Source organism: Phocoena phocoena, chromosome 8 (assembly GCF_963924675.1).
Source record: "Phocoena phocoena chromosome 8, mPhoPho1.1, whole genome shotgun sequence".
NCBI lineage: Eukaryota > Metazoa > Chordata > Mammalia > Artiodactyla > Phocoenidae > Phocoena > Phocoena phocoena.
In genome coordinates, this window is record NC_089226.1 from 98,211,610 (window position 1) to 98,236,479 (window position 24,870).

At 53.7% G+C, this 24,870-nt stretch overlaps 1 protein-coding gene across 1 annotated transcript; it reads right to left on the reverse strand.

Annotated features, from left to right (window-relative positions):
* Positions 1 to 592: 592 nt before the first annotated feature.
* On the reverse strand, positions 593 to 23,761 carry SLC43A1 (solute carrier family 43 member 1). The gene is made up of 14 exons (XM_065881684.1): positions 23,608 to 23,761; positions 14,846 to 15,023; positions 14,666 to 14,721; positions 14,460 to 14,536; positions 12,020 to 12,112; positions 10,275 to 10,408; positions 8,932 to 9,110; positions 7,304 to 7,450; positions 7,174 to 7,209; positions 6,819 to 6,936; positions 4,190 to 4,331; positions 3,759 to 3,832; positions 1,809 to 1,932; positions 593 to 739 (listed from the first exon to the last, which is right to left on the reverse strand). Exons 1-14 carry the CDS (start codon positions 23,759 to 23,761, stop codon positions 593 to 595), a joined length of 1,659 nt encoding a protein of 552 aa, XP_065737756.1.
* Between the last annotated feature and the right edge of the window lie 1,109 nt (positions 23,762 to 24,870).

The following is a 24,870-nucleotide window of genomic DNA, read 5'->3' on the forward strand; positions in this document are numbered from 1 at the left end:
CCCCTTCCCCCAAGACACAGGCAGGTACATACCAGCCAGCCTCTCACTTCCCTTTTTATTTCCTCTAAGATCTGCAAGCAGCAGCCGCAGGGAGGGAACCCACCCTCCAGCCTCGGGAAGGGGCTTACCGCCCACGCGGCAGCATTCAGGACACAGCCAGCACCTCAGGCCCCTTTCCTCTGAGGGGCAGGGATTTTCATACCCACATGCACACACACATGCCTGCACACTCTGGACACAGCACGGCTGAGATCTTAGGGGTCACCTGTTCACTGATCCCACAAGCCCCCAGGAGGCAGCAGCAGGCAGACCCCTAGGCCCAGAGAAAGGGCAGGGCTGCACCCTGGTCTCCTCCAATCCCAGGAGCAAGAAGGTCTGATCCTAGCACGGGGGACATCTTCAGTCAACGGAGCACTGCTTTGGGGAATTTTTTTTTTCCTTTTTAACAAGTCCCTACAAAAATAGAACTTCTCTTGGTATTTATAGGTCCCCGGCGCCTGGCTCTGTGCGGAGGTTACAGGTAGAAAAGCCACGAGGCATTCCCTTTGGCTGCTCAGGCCTTGACTGCCTGTCACCCAGGCCCCTCAGAGGCCTAGGCAGTCACCTCAGGGCTGCCAAGCACCTTCAGGGGGCCCTCCCAGTGGGTGATGTACTCCCTCTGGAGCCGGGTGCGATAGTAGAAGAGGTAGCAAGGTAGCAGGAATCCCAGCAGTGAGAACAGCAGGAGGCCCAGATTCACCTTTAGGGCAAAGAGAGAGAGAGAGAGAAAAGCGAGTCAAGTGGGTACCTGTTCACCCTCATGACCCTCAGGGATCCTCCTTAGCCTCCCACAGGGAGGAGAAGGCAGCCATTTTTAGTCCAGGTCCTGGGCCAGCATGACAGACAGAGCCAGTACTTGCTGTGTGCAATCACTCTCCACCAGCATCTCACTGAATGCTCGGCGGCCTTACAAAGTGTCAGAGCCTGGTTTGAACCCCAGCTAATGCTGGTGCCCAAATGATCTGGTGCCGTCTGGGTAGCCTGGGCTGGGAACCTCGACCTTTGAGGGCGTTGGCAATGGGATCCCATCGGGAGTGGTGCTCCCAGGCGGTTAACAGCACTGGGGTGCCTCCTGGGATAGAAGGCCTGGGTCCGAGCCCACCTCCTGCGGGCTCGGACGCAGCGCACATCCCACCCTGCGTTACTCACGGTGTGGCTCTGGGCAAGTCATTCTAATCCGACGCACCTCCTTCTCTGGGCCATTGTGGCAACGAGCAGTACAAAACACACGGTGCGCTCAGCACCCGGTGAGCACTTGGGAAATGGCAGCTGTCGTTTCGTCACCATTGTGGGGAGTGGGTGGGCCCTCGAGGCAGATATCAGCTTTAGGGAGTGAGGTCAGTTCGATGTAAAGAAAAGCCTTTCCGACAAGACCCACAGCTGCCTCCTTGTACAGGACCGGCACCCCATCGCCGCGGGCGTTTGACTAAGAGGGTCTGGAGGAGCCCCTTTCTAGGGGCTCTGGAGAGAAGATCCCTGCATCGGGTGGAACTGGACTGGATCAGGACTGGGTCACTGTACAAATCACCTGGGAGCTGCCCGGGCCCAGGCCGAGAGATGCTGATTCAGTAGGCTGGGGAATCTGTGGGCGGGTGTGACGGACAGCCAGCTTGGGAGCCCCCTGATTAGAGACCTCCAAGGTGCCTCCTGGCTGAGATGAGAGCGAGGGATCCCATCACACACAAGAGCCCCTATCCTCAACTCCTTGGGTGTACCCAGGAAGGGGGATCCTGTTGCCCCCATGCCACCCCCCCACCCCGACTTCTCACCCAGAAGGGCTCTCCTTTCAAGGGTCCCACCATGGCCATGAAAAGCGGCTGCTGGAGCAGGGCAAACACAGCACTGATGAGGGATTGCAGGCCCGTCAGTGTCCCGAAGTGGTTGGACGGGTACCTGTCAATGAGAGGAGGGCGCATCGTGAGGGGCGTGGTCCTCTCCAGCCCCACCCTTTGTCCCGTCCCTCCCTAGATATCACTCTTTGTTAGCCAGGCAGGGCAGAGCTTAAGAGTTCAGGTTCTCTGCATGTGCCCTGGCCTCAAGGGTGTACGCTGTGACTGTGACTTCACAGCTACTGAGCTGGGTTCTGACACCTACTGTCTGTGTGATAACAGCAAGTTACTCAACCTCTCTGAGCCTCACTTTCTTCCCTAAAAACAGGGATAGCACTAACCTCACTGGGCTGTTTGTTTATTCTTTTAACACATATTTATTGAGCTCCTATGACGTGCCAGGTTCTGTTCTAGGTGGATGGAGATACAGCAATGAACCAAACAGATAGGGAGGTGGCATTCTGGCGACGGGTGGGGGGTTGGGGGGCGGCACGCAGGTGGTTGTCACACAACAAGCAAGAGAAATGCACCGTTGGGACTTCCCTGGTGGTCCAGTGGTTAGGGCTCTGTGCTTCAACTGCAGGGGGCACGGGTTCGATCCCTGATCTGGGAACTAAGATCCCACATGCCGGGCGTGGCCAAGAAAGCAAAACAAAACAAAAACGCACAGTGTGTTAGAAAGTGGTAAGTGCTATGGAGAGAAGTTCAGTAGAGAGAAGGGGGTGAGGGTATCTAGGGAGTTGCGACTGTAGACAGGATGGCCGGCAGAGGCCACCGAGACAAGGACAGCTGGAGAAAGGCCTGGAGAAGGTGAGACGGCTGGGAGCCTTGTGGATATCTGGAGGAAGCATGTGCCAGGAAGACGGGACAGCAAGTCCAAGGGCCCTGAGGAGGGAACACACATAGGGTTCCTGTGGCATGAGGCAGCCATGTGGGAAAAGCAGGTGAGCGAGGTGGGGAGGTGAAGGAAGAGGTCCCTGGGCGGGGGCTGGGGCGGACCCTGTAGGGCCTTTTAAGCCATAATGAAGCCTTTGGCTTCTTCTCTACGTGAGATAAGACGGGCAGTTGTGGAGTGACGTGAAGAGACTTATGTCCTCACAGGTGTCTCCAGCTCCTGTGTTAAAAATACGGAGGGAAAGCAAAGGCGGACGCAGGGACGGTCAGGAGGCGGCGGCAGCGGCAGTAATCCAACCCAGGGGGTGGCACCGCTGGAGATGCTCGGAAGGGCTGGGTTTGGAGGCTGTGGAATGTGGAGCGGGCAGGCTCGCCGGTGGACTGGATGTGGGCTGTGAGGAATGAGGGCGTGGAAGCAAGGACGACTCCAAGGTCCGGCTGGGGCTGCCCTCAGAGGTCTGAATGAGGGCGTGGGGTCAGCATCTCATGCCACGCCCACGATGGAGTCATAAGCGCTCCAGGACAGTTACAATTTTGTCACCGCTCTTTATTTTACTCCATCACACACTGGGAAGACCCTCAGCCGTGGAAACCAGGAGGAAAAGGGAACAGGGAACAGGGCCAGGGGGGTGGGGCAGGGGAGGGGGTTGTTCGACATGAAGCAGCGAAGTCAGGAGGCAAGCGAGACTGCCGTCTGGAGGTTTCGACAGGGCTGGCACGGGGAGAGAGGCCACTCCAGGGGCCGCTCCCGAGAGCAGACATAGGACCCAAGTGCCATGCAGCCAAGGATCTCAGCTGCCCCTAAGGGAAGACGTTCTGACAGTGGGGCAGTGGGGCGGGCTGCCTTTGAGGAAGGGAGCTCCCTGCCACTAGGAAGCTGGGGGGAGGGCAGCGAGCCAGGCAGCCTCCAGAGCCTCACCAGCCCCGACACAGCAGCAGCCCAGGGAGGCTGCGGAAGGGCGCGCTCAGGGGAGCCCAGGAGCCCAGCTGACTCACACTGCTGCGTAGAGGCCTCCACAGGCCGAGTGGTAGAAGCCTCGGACCATGGTGTGCAGGACAAAGGTCAAAAACTGAAACCAAAAAGAGAGCGGGGAGAGCTGAAGAGCTGTGTGGACACAGGAGGGAGGGCGGTGACAGTGAGGAGCCTGCACGCGCCTGCCCCCTCCCAACCCAACCTCCTACAAACACTTCCTGGACGGCCCAGAAGACAGACCCAGAGGATGGGAGCCCTGCTTCCTGGAAAGCACCTGCCGGGTGAAGCGTGCCCGGGGCGGCACTCTGCAGGGCGGGGAGAGCGGGGAGGATGGAAGGGACGGGAGCCCTGCTTCCTGGAAAGCACCTGCCGGGTGACGCATGCCCGGGGTGGCACTCTGCAGGGCGGGGAGGGCGGGGAGAGCGGGGAGAGCGGGGAGGATGGAAGTCGGTACCTGGAGGTGTAAGCTGTCGATGAGGCAGGTGATGCCGAAACCCACGAGCAGAAGGTTGGTCAGAGTGAAGGCGTTGATGGCATTGGTGAGCTTTTGGATCTTGCGGTAGCGTGGTCTGACGGACTTGGTGGCCACGCCGTCCCTGAGGAGAACAGGCCGTCACCAGCCGCTGCCCCGACCTCCTTGGCAGCCCTCCCCACCCCCTGGGTTCTCAGCCTGGTCCCTCCCCTTTCAGGGTAGCAGAAAAGGGAGAAAGTCATTCCTCCAGCCCTGTGTTTCTCAAAGCGTGGCTCCCCCAGCATCAGCTGGAGCTTTTCTTTAAAATGCAGATTCCAGGGCCTTGCCCCAAACATCAGAATCTCGGGTGGTGGGCCCTGGAATCTGCATTTGGAAAACTATCTCCTATTTCGTAAGCACACTGAAGTCTGAGAATCGAGGATGGGAAGGAAGGTGGAGAATGGGGAGCTCTCACACCATCTCTCATCAGAAGCCCCCCAACAAAAGTGTCCCTGCCCACCAGCCTAGACAAAAGTAGATGACACTCTAGGGACAGCCGCTTGGCCCCTGACTGCCCAGCAAGCCCCTCCCTCTAGCATAATCAAGGGCTCTGAGTCTGGCCCAAAGGAGAGGTCAGCAGGCTGAGACAGATGAAGACAGGCCGCCCCACTGGTCCGAGAGAAGGGCCCTGCTGATGGACCATGGCCGTCAGAACAGAGCGTAGAGGAGGAAGGCTGGGTACCAGGGCCAGGGTACCACTGGTGGGGAGGGAAGCCGCATCCTTAGTGACTTCTCTCCTAGTCTCCCTCTCCCATCATCTCAGGACAAACAGGACCGTTTGGATCAACACAAAAAGAACACAAGCCGTCAGGAGACCTTCGTGCGAGACCCAGTGGTGTGGGACTTCCCTGGTGGTGCAGTGGTTAAGAATCTGCCCGCCAATGCAGGGGACACGGGTTCGAGCCCTGGTCTGGGAGGATCCCACATGCTGTGGAGCAACTAAGCCCGTGCGCCACAACTGCTGAGCCTGCGCTCTAGAGCCCACGAGCCACAACTATTGAGCCCACATGCTGCAACTACTGAAGCCCGCACGCCTAGAGCCCGTGCTCCGCAACAAGAGAAGACACCGCAATGAGAAGCCCGCGCACCATGACGAAGAGTAGCCCCTGCTCTCCGCAACTAGAGAAAGCCCGCGCGCAGCAACGAAGACCCATCACAGCCAAAAATAAATAAATAAATAAAATGTGGTGGGGAGAAAAAGACCCCTTGGTGGTCTCCAGCCCACAGGACGGCCCCGATGATCCCCGCATCCTGCATTCACACCCTGGTACAGTCCCCTTCCACAAGGTTCCAGAGTTACTCTGTGTGCCTATAGAAGACAACCTCACTCGTGTATGTCACTTCTGAGATGACATCATGACAGACCTTGTTGCTTCTGTCCTGGTGTCCCCCCCTCAGCTGTCTTGCTCTGGGGCCAGCTAGCTGCCGTGTCATGAGCAGACTATAGAGAGGCCCAGGTGGGGAGGAACCGAACCTCCTCCAATGGGCACACGAGTGAGCTTAGGAGTGACTGTCCAACCCGTCAGTACTTCAGATGACTGCGGCCCTGGCCAACAGCTTGACCACAACCGTATGAGAGACCCTGCTATGGTCTGAATGCTTGTGTCCTCCACAAATTGTTATGTTGAAATCCTAATGCCCATGTGATGGTATTAAGAGGTAGGACCAGGAATTCCCTGGCGGTCCAGTGGTTAAGACTCCAAGCTTCCATTGCAGGGGGCCCGGGTTCGATCCCTGGTCAGGGAACTAAGATCCCACAAGCCGCGTGGCAGGGCCAAAAGAAAACAACAACAAAAATAGAGGTAGAGGTAGGGCCTCCGGGATTTGACTTGTGCCCTTATAAAGAGGCCCCACAGAGCTCCCTAGGTCCTTCTATGTGAAGACACAACGAGAAATTTTACACCCAGAAGAGGACCCTCTCCTGACCATGCTGGCACCCCGATCTCAGACTTCCAGCCTCCAGAACTGTGAGAAATAAATTTCCATTGATTATAAGCTACCCTGTCTGTGGTATTTTGTTATACCAGTCTGAACAGACTCAGACAGACTCTGAGACAAAACCACCCAGCTAAGTCATCCCCAGATTCCTGACTCTCAGAAACTATGAGATAATAAATGTTTGTTGTTTAAAGATGCCAAGTTTGGGGGTGATTTGTTATACAGCAGTAGATGTCTAATACACCAACTCTATCTCTTTCTAACCGTAAGAAGGCTTTAGAGCGTACTCTTTATAACAAAGGTTCTGGAATCTATTACTAAATGCTGTGTGATCTTGGGTAAGTTAGTTAACCTCTCTGTATCTCAGCTCCTCACCTGCGAAACGAGGATAATAATATAGGTACCTACCTCCGGGAGCTGGTGCAGGACTAAATAGGACAATGCAAGTGCCTAGTGCACAGTCAGCATTTGACATCAGCTATACTTATTATCAAGCCAGCCAAGTCCCCTCCTAGTGTCAGTTTCCTCATCTGTAAAATGGGGATGTACCCCTTCTCTCCCAGGGCTCTTGGGAGAATGAAGTAAGATGCTGGATGTGAAAGCACAAAGCTGTCACCACCCCTGGGTAGGTCACCTAGCAGTGGGGGTGTCCACGCAGTCCTTGATCCGCCAGTCCATGACGTAGCCAATGAGAGGGCAGGTGAGAAGGCACGACAGCTGCATGGCCCCAAAGACGGACGAGTAGAACTCAACTGGGCAGGGCAGGAAGAGAAGTGGGGTCAGGAGCTGCCATGACAGATGCCAGCAGCCTAGTGGGCACTGTCACCCACGCCCAGCAGAGGAGAGAAAATGACAAAATCACCTTCTTTTCACCCCCAAATTCTTAGATCCCCAAAATGCCCAGGGTGACAAGGGTGGGTCCAGGCTCCCCCGACGGCAGGCAGTGGCGGGGTGGGTGTGGGCAAGGACCCGAGCTTTTGTCCCCCTACCTGTCTCTGTCACCCTTTGTTTCAGGTCGTCCGTCTCTGTTGGGGGTGGAGGGGGAAAGCCAGGGTGAGAGGAGCTCAGCCAGGGTGACCCCTGCACCTCCAGCCCCCAGTGGGCTCGGCTACACCTCACCATGCTCCTGGCCGCCAGTCACGATGTACTCCAGCATCTTGTTCATAGCGGCCATGTAGAAGATGACCCGCAGCTGGGTCATGCCCATGGTGAGGAGGCTCCACAGGAAAATGGGGGAGCAGAGGCTCTTACGCAAGGGCACAGACTCTGGGGAGACAGCAGGAGGTGCCCCTGAGCCCCAGATCTTCCACTTGCCTCTGCATGTCCCAGCTGATGCAGTTCTAGCAGAGGCTCTGACGCTATGACTTCGGCGAGGGATCAGTTTCTTCAAAAACAAGGGTTCAGCTTTACTGGCCTCCAAGTTCTTGCCCAGCTCTATCACTATCTCACCAGAGCATTTTCTTTTCTTTTTTGGCCACGCTGCATGGCTTGTGGGACCTTAGTTCCCCAGCCAGGAATTGAACCCGGGCCCTCAGCAGTGAAAGTGTGGAGTCCGAACCATGGGACCACCAGGGAATTCCCTCACTAGAACATTTTCAGGTGACCTCCAGGTGTGTACCGTAGGCTTGGCGTGGTAATAATAACTCGAGCTACTATTTATTAAGCACTTGCTATGTGTTGCACACTTGACAGGTATTGTACAACAACCCTATCTTCAGCACATTCTACAGATGGGGAGACCGCAGCTCAGAACGCTCAATGACTTGCCCGAGCTCATGGGGCTGGAAGGTGGGATGCAGGTGGGATGGACTCAGCTCACGCCTGTTAACAACTCTGCCATGGGAGGACCGGCAGTGGGGATCAGACTCATACCTTCACAGCATTTTCAGTTTGCAAAGAGCTTCCACGTCCCTGTCTTCATTCAATCCTCACAACTAACTTCCCTGTGAGGTGGGTGTTCTTACTGCTAGTTTAAGAGACAGGGGAGGGCTTCCCTGGTGGTGCAGTGGTGGAGAGTCTGCCTGCCGATGCAGGGGACACGGGTTCGTGCCCCGGTCCGGGGGGATCCCACATGCCGCGGAGCGGCTGGGCCCTTGAATCATGGCCACTGAGCCTGCGCGTCCGGAGCCTGTGCTCCGCAACGGGACAGGCCACAACAGTGAGAGGCCCGCGTACCGCAAAAAAAAAAAAGAGACAGGGAAAGTGAGAGCAGGGTTAAGTGATCTACCCAAGCCACATGGCCTGCAATTGGGAAGCAGGACTCAAAGCCCCATCTCCTGACGCCCAGGCCCATCGTCCTTCCACTAGTCACAGAACTGTCACCTTGCAAAGTGGCCCAGGCAGAAGGCAGGTGCAGCTCCTCCTGTAGCCAGCAGGAGGCGCCAAGCAACCAGGTGTCAGAGGACCCAGACTGGAGGCTGGCTCACCTGCAGTATCTGATGCAAGAGGCTTGGAGGTTGCAGGGAGCCCTGAGGAAACCAGCCCTCCCACAGGCCTGGGCACCCTGCCTCATTCTGGAAGCTGCCCCTCCCTCATCCCAGAAAGAGTACCCCTGAATCTGAGCTTCCCAGAGTTCCCTGGGACTTTGATTTGCCCCCATTCTAGAAACAGGGAGCAGGCCCACCTCTATGAGGGGGTGTGGTGAGAACTGAAGAGGCGAGAACGAGTACCTGGGCATGATGAGCTCGCTACGCGCGAGGACCCACCCTCTCCGTCCCCCACGGCCGGCACCTTGACCAGCCACTCACTCTCGGCAGACTTCTCTGAGATGTCACGAACGTCCTGAGACGAGATGAAGATGTCTGCCCCCTCCTCCAGGCTGGGGGCCTTCTGGCTCAGCCGCTGGCCCACGGTGGTCACATAGGTGTAGAAGCGGTCACCTGTCACCTTGTGATCCAGGGCCAGCCCTCTGAGCTTGATCTTCTCCCTGCCAGTAGCCAGGCCACAGCACGTGGGAACCAGCCACACAGAGCCCCCCTCCAACAGCCTGCCTCTAGGGGGTGCCAAGCCCCCCTTTAACCAGCACTGACGGGCCCACTGACAAGTTCCCAAGGGCAGGGCTTGTGTCTGTGTGTCTCAGAGCCCGGCCCAGGGGCCAGCTCAGCACACGCTAAGTGAAGGACGGATGCGCCGTTTTCCACTTGGGCTGTAGCCACGGAGGCAGCATTGAGAACCCAAACTCCGGGGTGGGGGGGCGGAGGGAGGGATAAACTAGGAGGTCAGGATTAACATATACACACTGCTATATACGAAATAGATAACCAACAAGGACCCACTGTATAATACAGGGAGCTCTACTCAATATTTATAATAACCTATAAGGGAAAAGAATCTGAAAAAGTATACATATATATATATATATATATGAATCGCTTTGCTGTACACCTGAAACTAACACAACATTACAAATCAACTATGCTTCAATAAATTAAAAAAAAAAAAGAACTCAGACTCTGGAGTTCTGATTCCAGCCTTAGATTCCCCCCTCCCCCCTTCAGTGGTACGACCTTAGGGAAGTCACTTTGTTCCCTGTGCCTTTGCTATGAGTGGAGTTAATAACAGAACCCACGTCACAGAGCTGACAGAATGAGCACTGAGCACAGTGCCTGGCACACAGGAGATGCTCCCTCAGCATCAGCTATTTGACTGGCACCCTAGGTGCCTGGTTGTGGGGCATCACTCCAGCCCCCTGGGGAACTGATTGGGGGGGTAGGTAAAGTTGGCATTCAGGTTGCCCCACAAAGGGTGGGATTTCATTCCTCTGTTCCCCCCCTTTCTGGGTCCCCGTAGCACATGGCACTATTGCAACGGTCCCTCCTACTCTGATCCCATCCTCCAAACCTGGACAGAAGAAGACAGTCCCCACGTTTTGGCTGCCTGCTTTATGCCTGATCTACTCAGAACACCTGCAGGTGGGTGGGATCAGGCCCACGGTTCAGATGAGAAAGCGGAACTTGGAAAGCTCAGATGATCGGCAAATCTTGGTTGCTCTGAGTCCACAGCTGCTTCTGTACATCATACCACCACACCCCGACCTCCAGATCTGCAGCGGGGGGGTCACCCTCCCACCCCACACACCCCGGTCACTCACTTGTAGTTGACTTCCTCCGGTGAGGGAAAGGCTTCACTTGGCCAGTTGAAGGCACAGTTGAGAAAGATGAGGCAGGCCAGGCTTGACCAGGTAAACATGATGACCATGAAGGACACGCCGGCATCATAGATCAGCTGTCGGGGGAGGGGACGGGCCATGGAGGAGGCTGCCCAGCCCCAGGCCCACGTCCTCCAGCTGGAGGTAGAACCCAGGCCCCAGAGGCCTTAGAGAAGGTCTCTTCTACCCCATTCCTTGTACCCAATTTGCAGGCAAAGAAACCAAGACCAGAAGTTAAGAGCTGGATCTAGAAGCCCCACCATCCTCTTCCTTTCTCACCCCAGCCCCCCTCAAGAGGTGTGAAATAGTTCGCACACGGTACCGAAGGGGCCGGCCACAAGCTCAAAATGTCTTTGAAATCTCAATTATTATCTTAAAAAGACACACCAGTGTTGCCTTTGACTCCATACACGTTTTGTTTTCACATGAAAGTCATTTCATTTTATGTACGAGAGAGAACGATGAAAGCGTCTAACCGTGTTTTTCCTGCCCCTTCTGGGCACCCTCCCTGGGGGAAAGACAAACCCAGTCTGAGAAGCCTTATCTCACCTTGCACAGGTGTGACAACTGAAAGAGGAGGGGCGTGTGCAAGCACTCTGCCCACAGCCTCCCAACCCCGGGACAAGCAGGTTCTCTATCGATTGGGATTCTGTGCCAACATTGCAACTGCTCTAGAGAGGAAGCCAGGTATGTAGAAATGTCCTGCCTGCCACCCTCTGCCTGGGATGGCTGCTGTCTCCCCTCCACTCAGGCTCCAAGCTCCAGTGCTGCCTGGGAAAACTGCTCCTCCTGGGCCGCAGGCTTTGGGGCTCTTTCTTCCCCGGGAGCAGGACAGAACTTCAAAGGGCCACACCCGCCAAGATCTGGTTCCTCAAATCCCACTGCCTTAGTCAAGGGAATGGGGACCCCCAGCTCCAGGCCTGCTCCTACCTGAACAATTGTTGGTCACCCCCATCAGTGTGCTCTCCACCTCCTCTGGCGATGGATGCTGAGCGAGTACCTTCTAAACCAATAAATTAACTGCCCAAGGCAGAATCTGAGGGGCATGGTGCGGCCCAGCTGGAAGGGTACTTTGATATCAGAGGGAGGAAAGAGGCCCCAAACTTGCCCAGAGCTAGAACTCAGGCCTTCCGGCTCTAGGTCCGCCAGGCTGACCTGTCTAGGAGCTGGCCAGGCCTGAATTAGCTTGGTGACCTTGGACCCAAGTCATCCAGCTTCTTCAGGGCTGGGGAAGGAGATATGGCCTGAAAGGTGGGCTGAGGCCAAAGAGGCGAGGGCCTTGAAGGCATGTGAAGGGGTTGGACCCGATTCTGTAGGCGAAGCAGAGTGGGTGGATGAGCTAGTCCTCCAACTAAGGTCATTCTGGAAGTCACGTGAATGGCAGCTTAGAGAGGGAAAAGCTTGGAGGCAGGGAGATCAGCTGAGAAAGCACTGGCCCAGGAGCGAGGATGAAGGCCTGGACGGAGCAGCAGAGAAGTCAGACCCACTGGTCCACAGCAGCGCCTGGACTCTTCCCATGATGCTGCAGTGCTTTGCCCTGCCATGGTGGGAACTGACCTCCACCTGGCAGGAAGTAGGTCACCAGATACCCTATGCGCCCAGCCCCACCCAGGTCTTGTGTCAAGGCAGAAGGAAGGCCAAGCGACCTCACTGCCCACCAGCTGCCCACTCCCCAGGCAGCTCCGTACCTTGATTCCCGGGTACGTGATGGCAGAAGAGGCATAGGAGCCGATCATGAGGGCCATGAAAGTGGAGCGCAGGTTCCCAAACATGTTGGGCAGCTGAGAGAGGAGAGCAGTGTCAGTGAGCAGGGAGACCCTGACACCTGCCCAGGGCTCCCCTTTCTCCGCCCGAGCAAGCTTGGAAGCTTCTAGCCCAGTAGTCCTCAACGTGAGCTCCAGGAACACCAGCCCCAGAGTCACAACAGAAAAGTTCTAAGGCAAAATCAGGGTTGGAAACTGGGCTGTACTCCCCTCCCACACAAAGAAGTGCCCACAAAGAGAAGTTTTGTTTAACCCCATGGTTTCCCAAGTTACTTTTTTTTTTTTTTTGCAGTATGTGGGCCTCTCACTGCTGCGGCCTCTCCCGTTGCGGAGCACAGGCTCCGGACGCGCAGGCCCAGCGGCCATGGCTCACAGGCCCAGCCGCTCCGTGGCATGTGGGATCTTCCCGGACCGGGGCACGAACCCGTGTTCCCTGCATCGGCAGGCTGACTCTCAACCACTGCGCCACCAGGGAAGCCCCCAAGTTCCTTATTTATGGAACCCCTTAATCATGAGTCGCCTCTTAATAACCCATGGGTTAGGTGTTTAAGAAACACTAACCTACAGCAACTCCTTTGACAGATGAGAACACTGAGGCCCGGAGCGGGAAAGGAACGTACTCAAGCTCACAGAGCACGTTACTGACTTTCTCCCCTGTCCTGGCCATCCGAGTTCTATCCCAGAACCCAAGGCTGTGACCATGGCTGGCTCTGTAACAGGATGGTGCCCCTTAACCTTCTCGGTGGCCCCAGAGGCCCACAGTCCATGGTTTCTACTGAGCCAGGACAAGTAACAGGATGACTAGGGAGGTGAGGGTGGGAGTAGGGGGGAAACAGGGCCAGGCCAGGTGTCCAGAAGAGGAGGCTCTGACCCGCAGGGCAGACCCAGAATTCCTACCAGTAGAGAACTGACCGTGTGTTCTACTCACTGGCCTGAGCTGGGCCCTCAGGGGAGGGGAAAGCAAAGTCACCCAGCCCTTTGTGTGCTCCCACCTCTCCCTCCTCCCCCCAGTCCACAGATCCCACGGCTGGAAGCGTCTTAGATGCCATGCAAAGCTAAAACCCTCTCCACAGAGGGAAGAACGGGGCTCCAGAAGGGGATCTCAAATAGCTCTGGAGGGGAAGGCGAATAAACACAGAGAACTGACCCATCAACCTCGAAGCTGCTATGAAAAACAGCTGCGGCCGCCCTGACCCCCCCTGGCACCCTGTCTGTGCGAGGCCTGCTGCAAGGATGCCATGGAGAAGCGCTAGGGCCGGGGGAGCGGCGGGGGCCTTGGCGCCCCTCACTACCCCCCGCCAGGGTCCGAGAGCGCTGTCTCCGCCCAGCACGGCCCAGGCCAGCCTGGCTGGACCGGCAGGGCGCTGGTTGTCCCGGCTCGGATCTGTCCTGGCCCGCGAGCACCTAGGCCCGGGGGCGGGACCGGAGCCGGGGGCGGGACCGGAGCCGGGTCCTGTCATTGGTTGGAGATTACGGTGGCGGAGCAGGGGGCGGGCTGCGGGCGGAGAGCCCCCTAGGCCCCAGGGCAGGGTTCAAGGTTAGACCCCGGAGGGCAGGGGAGAGAAAGGCTTTAGGGCCTTGAGCCAGGGTGCGCAGCGTGGAGAAGTGGCTGCGGAGGGAGGCGGGGATGAAGCGATCCGCTTCCTTAGAAAGTTGTGAAATGTCCTGGGCTGGAATTAAAGGCAGTTCCTGGGCGAGGTGAAATTCAGCCAAAAAACACCCAGTTTGGCGGTCAGGCGGCCCTCCTCTGAGATAAACAGCCCGAGGCTGGCCCGGCCAGGAACCCCTCCTCCCACCACACACGCTGAAGCCTTTAACCCTTCTGCACTCACTCGCGTATACACTTAGAGTAACACACGCCAAACACACATGTAAGAGGTCAAGCCAAGTGAAAAAGCCCTTTCTGCGGGTCAAGCACAGTCAAGTGTCGGCAGTATTATATGCTTCAACCTAACACACTCACAAACACATCTACCTACCCATGGACAGCACCACATATACACGTGGCAAACAAACACACGCCCACTGTCTCAAGCTGCCCACCGCCCTTACTTTCGCATTACCCAGTTTTATTCTTTCCAGCACTTACGACTAGGGATATCATTTATTAGTTCACTTGTTTTTAGGGTTGTCTGTTCCCCCAATTCCTGAATATAAGTTCCAGAAAGGTGAAGAAGTTGTCAGTTCTTTCTGTGCTGTGGCCCCAGGACAGAGTTCAACAGATGTATGGGCTTGGGACACACACACACACACACACACACACACACACACGTGCATTTGATCTGCGTCCACAGGCCCTTCTCCCACCCTCACCCTCACTCACTCCTGGGTGACCTGCTGCCGAGTCGGGACCTGTCATACTCACTGTGAGTGAAGAGAATGTTAGGCAGATGCCGCCAAAACCATTCAGGGACAGGGCCAGGAATATCAACGGAGACAGAACTGGGAAGCGGAGAGGGATGAATGAGGCACTGGGGAGCTGTGGGAGGCTAAAGGCAGGAGCTGGGGTAACACCCACCTTCATCCCACCCATTCTTTTCCTGTGGGGACACGAGAGGCCAGACATCTCACCTTTGGTGTCCCAAGAGGCCAGGGCCATGAGGGTGCAGGATGCAGCGAAGCAGGCGCTGTGGAGATGCAGGGGAAGGGGGAGGGGCTGAACACTCTGTGCCTCCCCTCCCCCTGCCGCACCAGTCCTGCCCTGCAGCTCCCCAAAGCCCCTTCCAGTTCCCCACAGCCCAGCCACCTCACCTGCCAATCAGCCGCATGGGCCGGGGCCCGAAGCGGTCCATGAGGATCCCCAGCGGCAGAGTGGTGGCACTGAGCACGAAGGAGCCGATGGTGAAGCCCAGGTTGAGCATCTCTTCCTGCTGGTTACAGCTCAGCCACTGGCGCTGCTCATCCTGGCTGGTGTTGGTGGTGTTCACAGCTGAGGAGGGGAAGGGAAAGGCAGCACGTGACCGCGGGAGCAGCTGGGCACAGGACAGAGGCCCGGGATCAGGGGTCCTGCACTCAAGTCGCATGCCTCTGCTTGGCTGCTAACTAGGTGACTTTGGAATTATGCCTACTCTGGTGGGGAAGGGGCTCCATAAACGGCAGCAATCAGTATCTGACCCGGGGAGAGTCATATACCCAACCTGAGGCCTCAACTAGCTCAAATGGAATCACGGACATCGAAGTATTTACCAAATTGAAATATTCACTCAGTGTCCGAGCTTAAGGGGTTGAGGATCTCCAATAGGATCCAATAGGAAGCACCCTCGAATCCAGGACAACATCAGTGGGTGATGCTCAAATGATGTAACAAGAATTCCCTTAAAACTTAGAGGACGCTTCCCCGTACATGACGTTCTGATAAAATAAGAGCTACTATTTGTTGAGCATTTAACTGTGTTCTAGGCATGTTCTCAGCGGTCACTGTCTTAACTCACGACAGCCCCAGGAGTCAGCTAATAAAGTATCCCCACTCTCCAGATAATGAAACTGAGGCGCAGAATTAGGACCACGGCACCGCCCCCCGGTGCTCCCCTTCAAGTCCACCTCCGAGAAGACGCGTCCTCCAGGTAAAAGGCCAACTTGGAGTTGTGTCAAGTTCATGAAAAAGGCTGGTGGCGTGGGAAGGAGGCGGGTTTCATTTCACCCAATGCTCAGTGAGTCACGAGGTGGCGGCTCCCCTGCCTCCTACTTGTTACTTAGGCATCACTGCCAAGGGCAAAGTCAGGGTGCACCTGGAAGGTGGACAGACCAGGGTCTGAATTCCCACCACCATCCCTACTAGCTGTGCAACCTTGGACAAGTAACTTCCTCTCTTTGAGGTTCAGGCCCCTTGCCTGTAAAAAGGAGCAGAGAATGCCTAACCCAGGCTCCTTAGGAGATTCAGTTGGAGAAGGGTCCTGGCCCAGAGAGGGTGTCCTGAAACAGCTGATGAAGGGGTAGATGATGGCCCCCCGGGGGAGCCACGGTGTGGCGAGCCTTTTCTCTAGGTGCCGGGGAACTCACGGTGAGAAAGACAGGAAGCTCTCAGCTCTCATGGGGCTTGTATTAGATAATAAACAAGGAAACAAATGGACACTGATATAAAGAGTCACAGGTGCTATGAAGAGAACAAAACAGGAAGATGTGACAGTGCTGAATGCTGGGAAGGGGAAGTATCTGCCCTCCGTGGTGACAGTGACCCCTGACTTCAGGTATCCAAAGGGCATGCAGACAGCAGAAAGCTGACATAAGGAAGAAGAGAATGAATTCTTTTCAAAGCATGAGTGCTGGTCAACCAGAGGAGAAAGCCCCTTGGGCAATGGGGTGCTCAAGTACCTGAAAGAAGGGGTTAGGGGTTTAAAGCACACAGCCTCTGGGGTTCAGGCTAGCCCCCCCCCCAATTTAGTGATCTTCATCGTCACTGTTCATTTCTCCACCAGGTTTGTCTGCACCTGTTCAGACATCTACTGTACGACAGGCACTGTGTCGGGACAGCGGGTAAAGCAGGAAGAAGTGCAATGCTAATTTAGACCAGAGGCTACAAACAGGTGACCAGCAATGAACCCCACCCATATTTTGCTTGGCTTGCAAATTTTAATTGGGTGCCAGTTTAAAATCAGGAGTTATCACCTAAAAATCCAGAAGTCTGGCTTCTCTTTAGTAAGTCAGAAGATCTGGCCATCGCTGGAGCCGAGGAGAGACCACTCCTTTCCAGCAGGGCTTGCCTTCTCTAAGTCGCCCACGTCCTCACCTCTTCATGAGCTCTCAGACATCTGCCCTCTTCTATCTGGCCTGATTGGCCCAATTATTATTAGGTTTTCTATTGAAGTATATTTGCCACGCAATATATTAGTTTCACGTGTACAACATAGTGATTTGATGTTTGTATACATTACAAAATGATCACGACAGTAAGTCTAGTTACCACCTGTCACCAGATGTACTATTACTGACTGTATTCTCACATTGGACATTACCACCCAATTGTTATTAACTGCCTGGCCCCTGTTGGCATCTGAGTTTGCAGCCCCTGAATTAGACACGGTCCCTGCTCCTCAGTCTTTCACAATCAAATGACACTTTCCATCACTAGCCCTCAACTAATTAATACCTACTTTGTGCCACGCTTTTCCATACAGTATATCATTTAATCTTCACAACCCTACAAAGTGAGTGTAATGATCCCCATTTTATAGACGATGAAGCTCCAAGAAGCAAGGTATGTCACAGTGACACAACTTCTTCCAGGCAGGCCTAGATTCACACTCAAGATCCTCTCCAAAGCCAACACTTCCCCGTTACCCCAATGGGCCCCTCTATCCTGAACAGGGCAGCTTAGTAAGTTTTCAAAGCCTGCGCTAGTGCTGGCGAGGAAATGTGTTCTTGTATTGGTGGAGAACTCCAGCCTAGTGCATGGCGAATAACCCAAGGTCAATTAATGCGTTCACTTTTCTGGTTTAAATCGATCAGCCTCTTGTGAGTTTGACTAATAAGAGCTAGTTCCTAAGGCCTGATGACTCTGAGTGGTTGGAGAAAGCCAGACTTCTTTTTTTTTTGCAATGTACTTTTCATTTTTTATTAATTTTTATTGGAGTATAGTTGGTTTACAATGTTGTGTCAGTTTTTGCTGTACGGCAAAGTGAATCAGTTATACATATACATATATCCACTCTCTTTTAGATTCTTTTCCCGTATAGGTCATTACAGAGCATTGAGTAGCGTTCCCTGTGCTACACAGTAGGTTCTTATTAGTTATCTATTTTATTTTTTAATATTAATCATGTTTTTAATATTATGTTTTAATAATAATGTTTTGATATGTTGGATAAAATATGTGATGGAAAATTATTACAACTGTTTTTAATTACTTTTATTTTATCTACTTTTTCATATTTCTTCCCTTGTTTAATTTTTTAGAGTCTATTTCCTTTTCTCCCCCTAAATTGAAAGAAACAGTTAATATCAATAGCTCTTGCTACTTCTGTTTTCTTTTGCATTAAAAAAAAATTTTTTTATTGGAGTATAGTTGATTTACAATGTCACATTAGTCCTTATTAGTTATCTATTTTATATATAGTAGTGTGTATATGTCAATCCAAATTTCCCGATTTATCCCTCCCCCTCCCCTTCCCCCTCGGTAACCATAAGTTTGTTTTCTACATCTGTGACTCTACTTCTGTTTTGTAAATAAGTTCATTTGTACCTTTTTATAGATTAAGCCAGACTTCTGAACCAAGAGGGAAGCCAAGCCAGCATGCAGAGACCTCTGTCCATGTCCATTACAACAGGAGAGGTCTTTGACATCTAACCTCTCCCATTTTATAGACAGCTGAAGCATGGGGTGCATATGCGGTACGTTAAGTGATAGAGGTGGGCTTAGAAGCCAGAGAAAATAGCGTTTCTCAAAGTGTGGTATGCACAGCATGTGCGCACTCAAGATGGGTTTAGAGGTACAGATGACCCTTGAACCTCAGGGGGTTAGGGGCCTCAACCCTTCCCCCGTGCTTTGGAAAATCCGCCTGTAATTTAGTCAGACCTCCCTTTGTGGGGTCCCTCCATATCTGCGTTTCTGCAGCTGCCGCTTCATCCAGCCACGGAGCGTGTAGTCCTGTACTATTTACTGTTGGGAAAAATCCTAAGCAGTTCAAACCCGTGTTCAAGGGTCAACTGTACAGGTAATGGTTTTTGATGTTTCATAGTTATTAGTTATTTGAATGTGTATCAAACACACATATACATATATGTATGTATTAGAAATATATACGTATGATGTATGTGTGTATGTGTGTCTGAGTTAACATCAAACTCAAGGTTCCAAGAGTATTACACATTTTTTTTTAAACAGGATCTTTAGTTTAATTTAATTTAATTAATTAGTTAATTATTTTTTGGCCACGCCGCACAGCTTTCCGGATCTTAGTTCCCCGACCAGGGAATGAACCCTCACCCCCTGCAGTGGAGGCGCAGAGTCCTAACCACTGGACCGCCAGGGAAGTCCCAAGAATATTACACTTTAAAATGAGGCTTTTTATTTTTTAAAAAGTGGATTGATTTAAAAGGAAGTATTAAGTAAATAATAGTACCTATGGCACACAGAAATGGTAAAATCATGAAGGTGAACTGCAAATGACTAGGTCTAGGAAACACGGGAGAGAGGATCACGGTTAAGCATTCTTCATGTCCAAATTCTGGCTCCACTAGCTGTGCTGCTGAAACTCAGAGGTTCTGCTATCCCATCTGTGAAATGGGGATAGTGACTGCAGCCATGTAAAAGGTGGGCTCTAAGGACTGCTGCACACACACAGTACTCACAAAATGATCCCAGGTCTCTGAGCCCTTCCTCACCATCCCCCACCCTTGCCCCATCATTCATTCTCCTGCAGCTGACATAGCCACATTCACCACAACACCCGCAGAACTGGGCTCTGGCTACTTGTCTTCTCTGTGACGGGGCTCCCCCAGGGGAACTCTTAATGCTAAGGCCTCGGAGAAAGGTTCTGGGGCTGAATACACACTCGGCTCCTTATTTATTAGCTGTGTGACCTTGGGGAAACTACTTAGCGTCTCTGAGCTTCAGCTTTCCCTTCTATAAAAAAGAGTTGTTGTGAGGACTAAAGATCTAACTAGCAAATAGTCAACGCTTGATGAACTTTAGCTACTGTTTTATTATTTTGGCACTTATGCTGGATATGCAGTTGTGTGTGAGAAGCTGAATTACCCCTGCCCACTTCTGAGTAAGAGTCCTCTTTAGCTGTGATGCCCCAACAGGTGGGTCAACCATCTACACCAGGGTGTACCTCAAAAGAGGGAGAGCAGAAACCTGAGAAGACAGAGGGTGTGGCCAGGGAACCCCAAAGCCCACACTAATGAGCACCTCACTAATGAACTTGGGACTTCCCTGGTGGTCAGCAGTTAAGATGCCACGCTTCCGTTGTAGGGGGCACAGGTTCAATCCCCGGTCATACAAAAATTAACTCCAAATGGATCAAAGGTTTAAATATAAGAGCTTAAACCTTAAAACTCTTAGAAGAAAACACAGGCGTAAATCTTTGTGACCTTAGATTAGGCAATGGTTTCTTAAACATGACACCAAAACACAAACGGCAAAAGAAGAGACAGCTTGGACTTCATCAATATTAAAAACTTTTATGCTCCAGACCTAGAAAACAAACTTACGGTTACCAAAGGGTAAAGGAGGAGAGGGATAAATTAGGAGTTTAAGATTAGCAGATACAAACTACTATAGATAAAACAGATAAACAACAAGGACCTACTGTATAGCACAGGGAACTATATTCAATATCCTGCAATGAACCATAATGGAAGAGAAGAATATACATAGATGTGTGTGTACATAGATATATACACATGTGTATATATGAATCACTTTGTTGCACACCAGAAACTAACACAACATTGTAAATCAACTATACTTCAATTTTTAAAGAATAATCCAAGAAAAGAAAGAAACTTTTGTGCTCCAAAGGACACCATGAAGAATATGAAAAGACAACCCATGGTGGGAGAAAAATTTTGCACAAACTATATCTGATAAGGGACTTGTATCTACAATACAAAGAACTCTTACAACTCAATAATAAAAATAACCCAATTTAAAAATGGGCAAAGGGGGCTTCCCTGGTGGCGCAGTGGTTGAGCGTCCGCCTGCCGATGCAGGGGACACGGGTTCGTGCCCCGGTCCGGGAAGATCCCACATGCCGCGGAGCGGCTGGGCCCGTGAGCCATGGCCGCTGAGCCTGCGTGTCCAGAGCCTGTGCTCCGCAACGGGAGAGGCCACAGCAGTGAGAGGCCCGCGGACCGCAAAACAAAAAAAAAGGGCAAAGGATCTGAATAGATATTTCTCCAAGGAAGAAATACCAATGGCCAATAAATACATGAAAAAGATGCTCACCATCATTAGCCACTAGGGAAATGCAAATCAAAGCCACAAAAATATAACACTTTATGTCCACGAGAAGGGCCGTAATAAAAAAGATAAACAATAACAAGTGTTGTCTAGACTGTGGAGAAACTGGAACCCTCCTACGCTGCTGGTGGGAATGTAAAATGGCCCAGCCACTTTGGAAGACAGTCTAGCAGTTCCTCAGAATGTTAAACATAGACTTACCCTATGGCCCAGCAACTCCATATGGAAGGAAAGCATATGTCCACACGGAACCTGAACACGAGTGTTCACAGGAGCGTGACTCACAATCGCCAAAAAGTGGAAACAACCCACATGTCTGTCAACTGTCGAGTGCATAAATAAAATGTGGTAGCAAAGGACTTGGAAAGGAACCAAGGCTTGATACGTTTGCCAACATGAATGAACCTTTAAAACATCATGCTAAGTGACAAAAAGCCAGTTATAAAAGATCACCTATTATAAGATGCCATTTATATGAAATGTTCAGAATAGGCAAGTCTATTTTTGTCATAGGCAAACCTGTAACAGAAAGTAGATGATTGGCTGCCTAGTGCTTGAGGGTAAAAGAACAGGTTGGGGGAGAGGTACTGCTAGTGGGTCCAGGGTGACTTTTTGGGGTAGAGAAAATGTCCTAAAATTGGTTGTGGTGATGGTGGCACAACTCTGAATAAACTAAAAACCATTAACTTGTATACTTTAAATGGGTGAATTGTAACATATGTGACTTATATCTTAATCTAGCTCTTATCCATATTTTTAAAAAGGTGGAAGGGTGGGCAGCAAAAGGGAAGGAGCTTTGGGGATGATGGAAATATTCTAAATATTGACTGTGGTGACGGTTCCCGAGGTGTGTAAATTTGTCAAACCTCATCAAGATGTGTGATGTAAATTAATCTTCAATAAAGTTGATTAAAAAAACAGGTGGGGCTGCCCTGGTGGCGCAGTGGTTGAGAGGTCTCCTGCCGATGCAGGGGACACGGGTTCACGCCCTGGTCTGGGGAGGATCCCACATGCCGCGGAGTGGCTGGGCCCGTGAGCCATGGCCGCTGAGCCTGCGCATCCGGAGCCCGTGCTCTGCAACGCGAGAGGCCACAACAGTGAGAGGCCCGCGTACCGCAAAAAAAAAAAGCAGGTGGAGAAGGCAGGAAGAAGCCACCGGCTGGGCAGCAGCAGCAAAGGGCAGGTCTCTCCAGCCTCCAGGGTAAACAACTCAAAGGGGACCTGGACTCCTGGCCTCTATTGGCAAAGGGATCCCACACCCCTCTGTTTGGTTCTCAGCCACCCTGGAGCACCCAGCACTTCACCCCAAGCCAGCTCCTCCTGACCCGACCTGCCTCCCCCGGCCAGCTGCCAACTCTAATCTCCACGTCCTCAGGCTCCACGGCGCCCTGCAATTGGGGCCAGGATATGCAAGTGCATCCTTGCATCCTTGGTGCTACCTGCTGCCTCCTTACAGATAAGGCTGGCGGGGGGGTGGAGCAGAGTGGGTGCTGCCCAGAGATCAAGAGCACCCCAGCTCCACCCCCCAAGGCAACGGTTTTCTCCCACAGCCAAGGCAGGCGCCTGCAGGGAGTGGAGTTGAGGAGTTGGGAGAAGCTCGGAGAAGCCAGCAGAAGCCAGGAATGACCCTAACATTGATCAAGCGCTGTTGACACCCAGCACAGATAACTTACTCTTTTTCCCATTTTGCAGGCCCGGCGACTGAAGCTCAATGTTTTAGGGAACTCGCCAATGTCACCCAGCTGCTAAAAGTGGTGGAAGCTGGGATTCTAACCCAAGCTGGCCTTCTTCCAAAGCCTGTTCCACAGCAAGGAGGTTGGAGGAAGAGGATGGGGGCGGGGGGGTGGAGGGCCAAACTCCACATCCCTCGAGCTCCTTAGGCTGAGCTTGCCCGCACAGCTCTCTCCTTCCCAGAAAAGAAAGATACCTATCAGATCACGAGAGCCTCAAGTCCCAGACACTAGGAAGGGTGACTCCTTGCCTCCAGGCACCTGAAGACGGCAGGGATGTGGCTACTGCTCCCAAGGATTGTTAGAATTCTCACTCCTGCATCCACAGCCCCTGATTCAAAGCCAAGGTGACCAAAGTGGAAAACAGGGACTGTCCTCAAGTGGGGGCCTGGAGGAAATGAGGCCATTAACTTTGTACAAATGGTTCCTTGACGACCTGGGGGCTCGAGTGGCCTGGAAAAGGAGAAGCACACTGCCTCCCCCTCCCTTTACAATCAAATCCAGCTTGCAGGCTCTCCTTTGCCTCACTCAGCCTTACAATAGCCCTAGAAAGAAATCCCTCACCCAGCTAGTAGCTGCTGCACTTCTGGGAGTCACCACCTTGCTCGAGACCTGAGGCTGCAAAGGGATCAGTCCCAGGATCTGGACGCCCGCAGGACACCTGGCGTTCAGTGAAAACTGGATTCGAAGAATGAGGTAGAGTGGGTCATTCTCTAGAGGAAGTTTGAAGAGGTCAAGAAGTGGGGCCGCCCAAACCCCTGCGGAGTGCTCGGTCTTGAGCAGCCCGGCTTTCTGTCTCCTTGGCCACCTGTCCTTTGCCGGCGACCACCTTCCCCCTCTGCTGCCCCTCCCGAGCCCCACCGGCCCCTTCTCGGGCATACCTGAACACATGCTGGAATAGAAGCCCTCGTTCTTGAGCATGATCAGCAGGGAGCTCCAGCCCAGGAGCACCGCGGAAAAGAAGAGGTTCTCCAGCACGGCCGTGCACGCCATCCACCAGCGCCTCCGGTACGCCTCCTCCAGCGTGGGGGCCATACTGGTCGCGAGCCTGCCCAGGAGCAGAGCACTGAGCGAAGGGCCCAGAGGACCGAGAGAAGCATCCTGTATCATGATGGCTCCCGAGACCCCTCGAGCCAGCCCGCAAGGGGGCCTTCATGGAGGCCCCATAGAGCCCTGGGCTTCCCAGCGGGTGCCGCCGAGCTGGCTCTGGGCGCTCTGGCAGCGCCAGGGGCGCACGAGGCGCTGGGCTCCCGCCGTGTCACTATCAGAGACAAGGAAGGTCCTGTCTGTGCGCAACAGCTTCTTGGCGCGCTGCCGGGATCTTCCACCCTGGCCAAGGCACGCAGAGCCCGGCTCCCGGGGACCAATCCCGCACTTCCCCAAGTCCCCAAAGGTCAGCAAGGGTCAGGGCGCGCTCTGAAGCAACCGCTGGCCAGTATCCGGCCTCCCGCTCCAGGAAGGACCCCCAGAAGCAAGCAGGGGTAGGAAGGGGAAGTCTGATGTTAGCTCAAGGACACCCTCCCCTCTTCCTGTTGCCCCTATAAGACCACTCCTCTTCTCTGGGGCCGGGCTTCAGCAAGCCCTCCCCCTTTCCGCGCTAGGCGACCCAAGTCCCTACAGTCTCTCGGTCTAAGCCGACAGCTGCCACGTGGAAGGAGACCCAGGCAGGCCCTCCAGCGCCGCCGGCGCCACCCACTCACACGGGCACCCAGCTGCGAGCCGGGGAACATGCCCGCCCTCTCTCGCCCGGGGAGGGGGCTCGGGCACCCGCAGGAAGTCCGACGGCCGCTGACTTTATAAGAGCAGTGGCGGCGGAGGGGCTGGCGGGAGGGTGGGTTTACCGGAGAAAGAAGGAGCCCGAGCACCCACCCCCACCCCCTCCGCCTAGGCCACGGCCGCCGCCGCGGGAGGAGACGGGGCGCGGGCGGCGCGGGGACGGAGAGCGGCCGGTGAGACCGAGAAAAGCAGGGAGGAGAGGGGACAGGAAGGGCAAGAGAGAAAGGGCGCGAGGGAGCGGAGCAAAGCACGAATGCCTTCGCCGGAGGGCCTCAGTACTCTCATCTGTGAAATGGGGCTTTGCATTTAGGAGTTCCCGCAGGTCCGTTCGAACTCCGACAAGAGTGTTTCTCTAAACGGAGGCAGTG

Excerpts from the sequence above, each read along its gene's own strand:
- SLC43A1 (XM_065881684.1), bottom strand. The coding sequence starts at position 23,761 with ATGGCCCCCACGCTGGAGGAGGCGTACCGGAGGCGCTGGTGGATGGCG. Across the intron at positions 7,451-8,931 it reads CTCAGAGAAGTCTGCCGAGA|AGTCTGTGCCCTTGCGTAAG; the intron begins GTGAGTGGCTGG and ends CTGTCTCCCCAG. Across the intron at positions 6,937-7,173 it reads ACAAAGGGTGACAGAGACAG|TTGAGTTCTACTCGTCCGTC; the intron begins GTAGGGGGACAA and ends TGCCCTGCCCAG.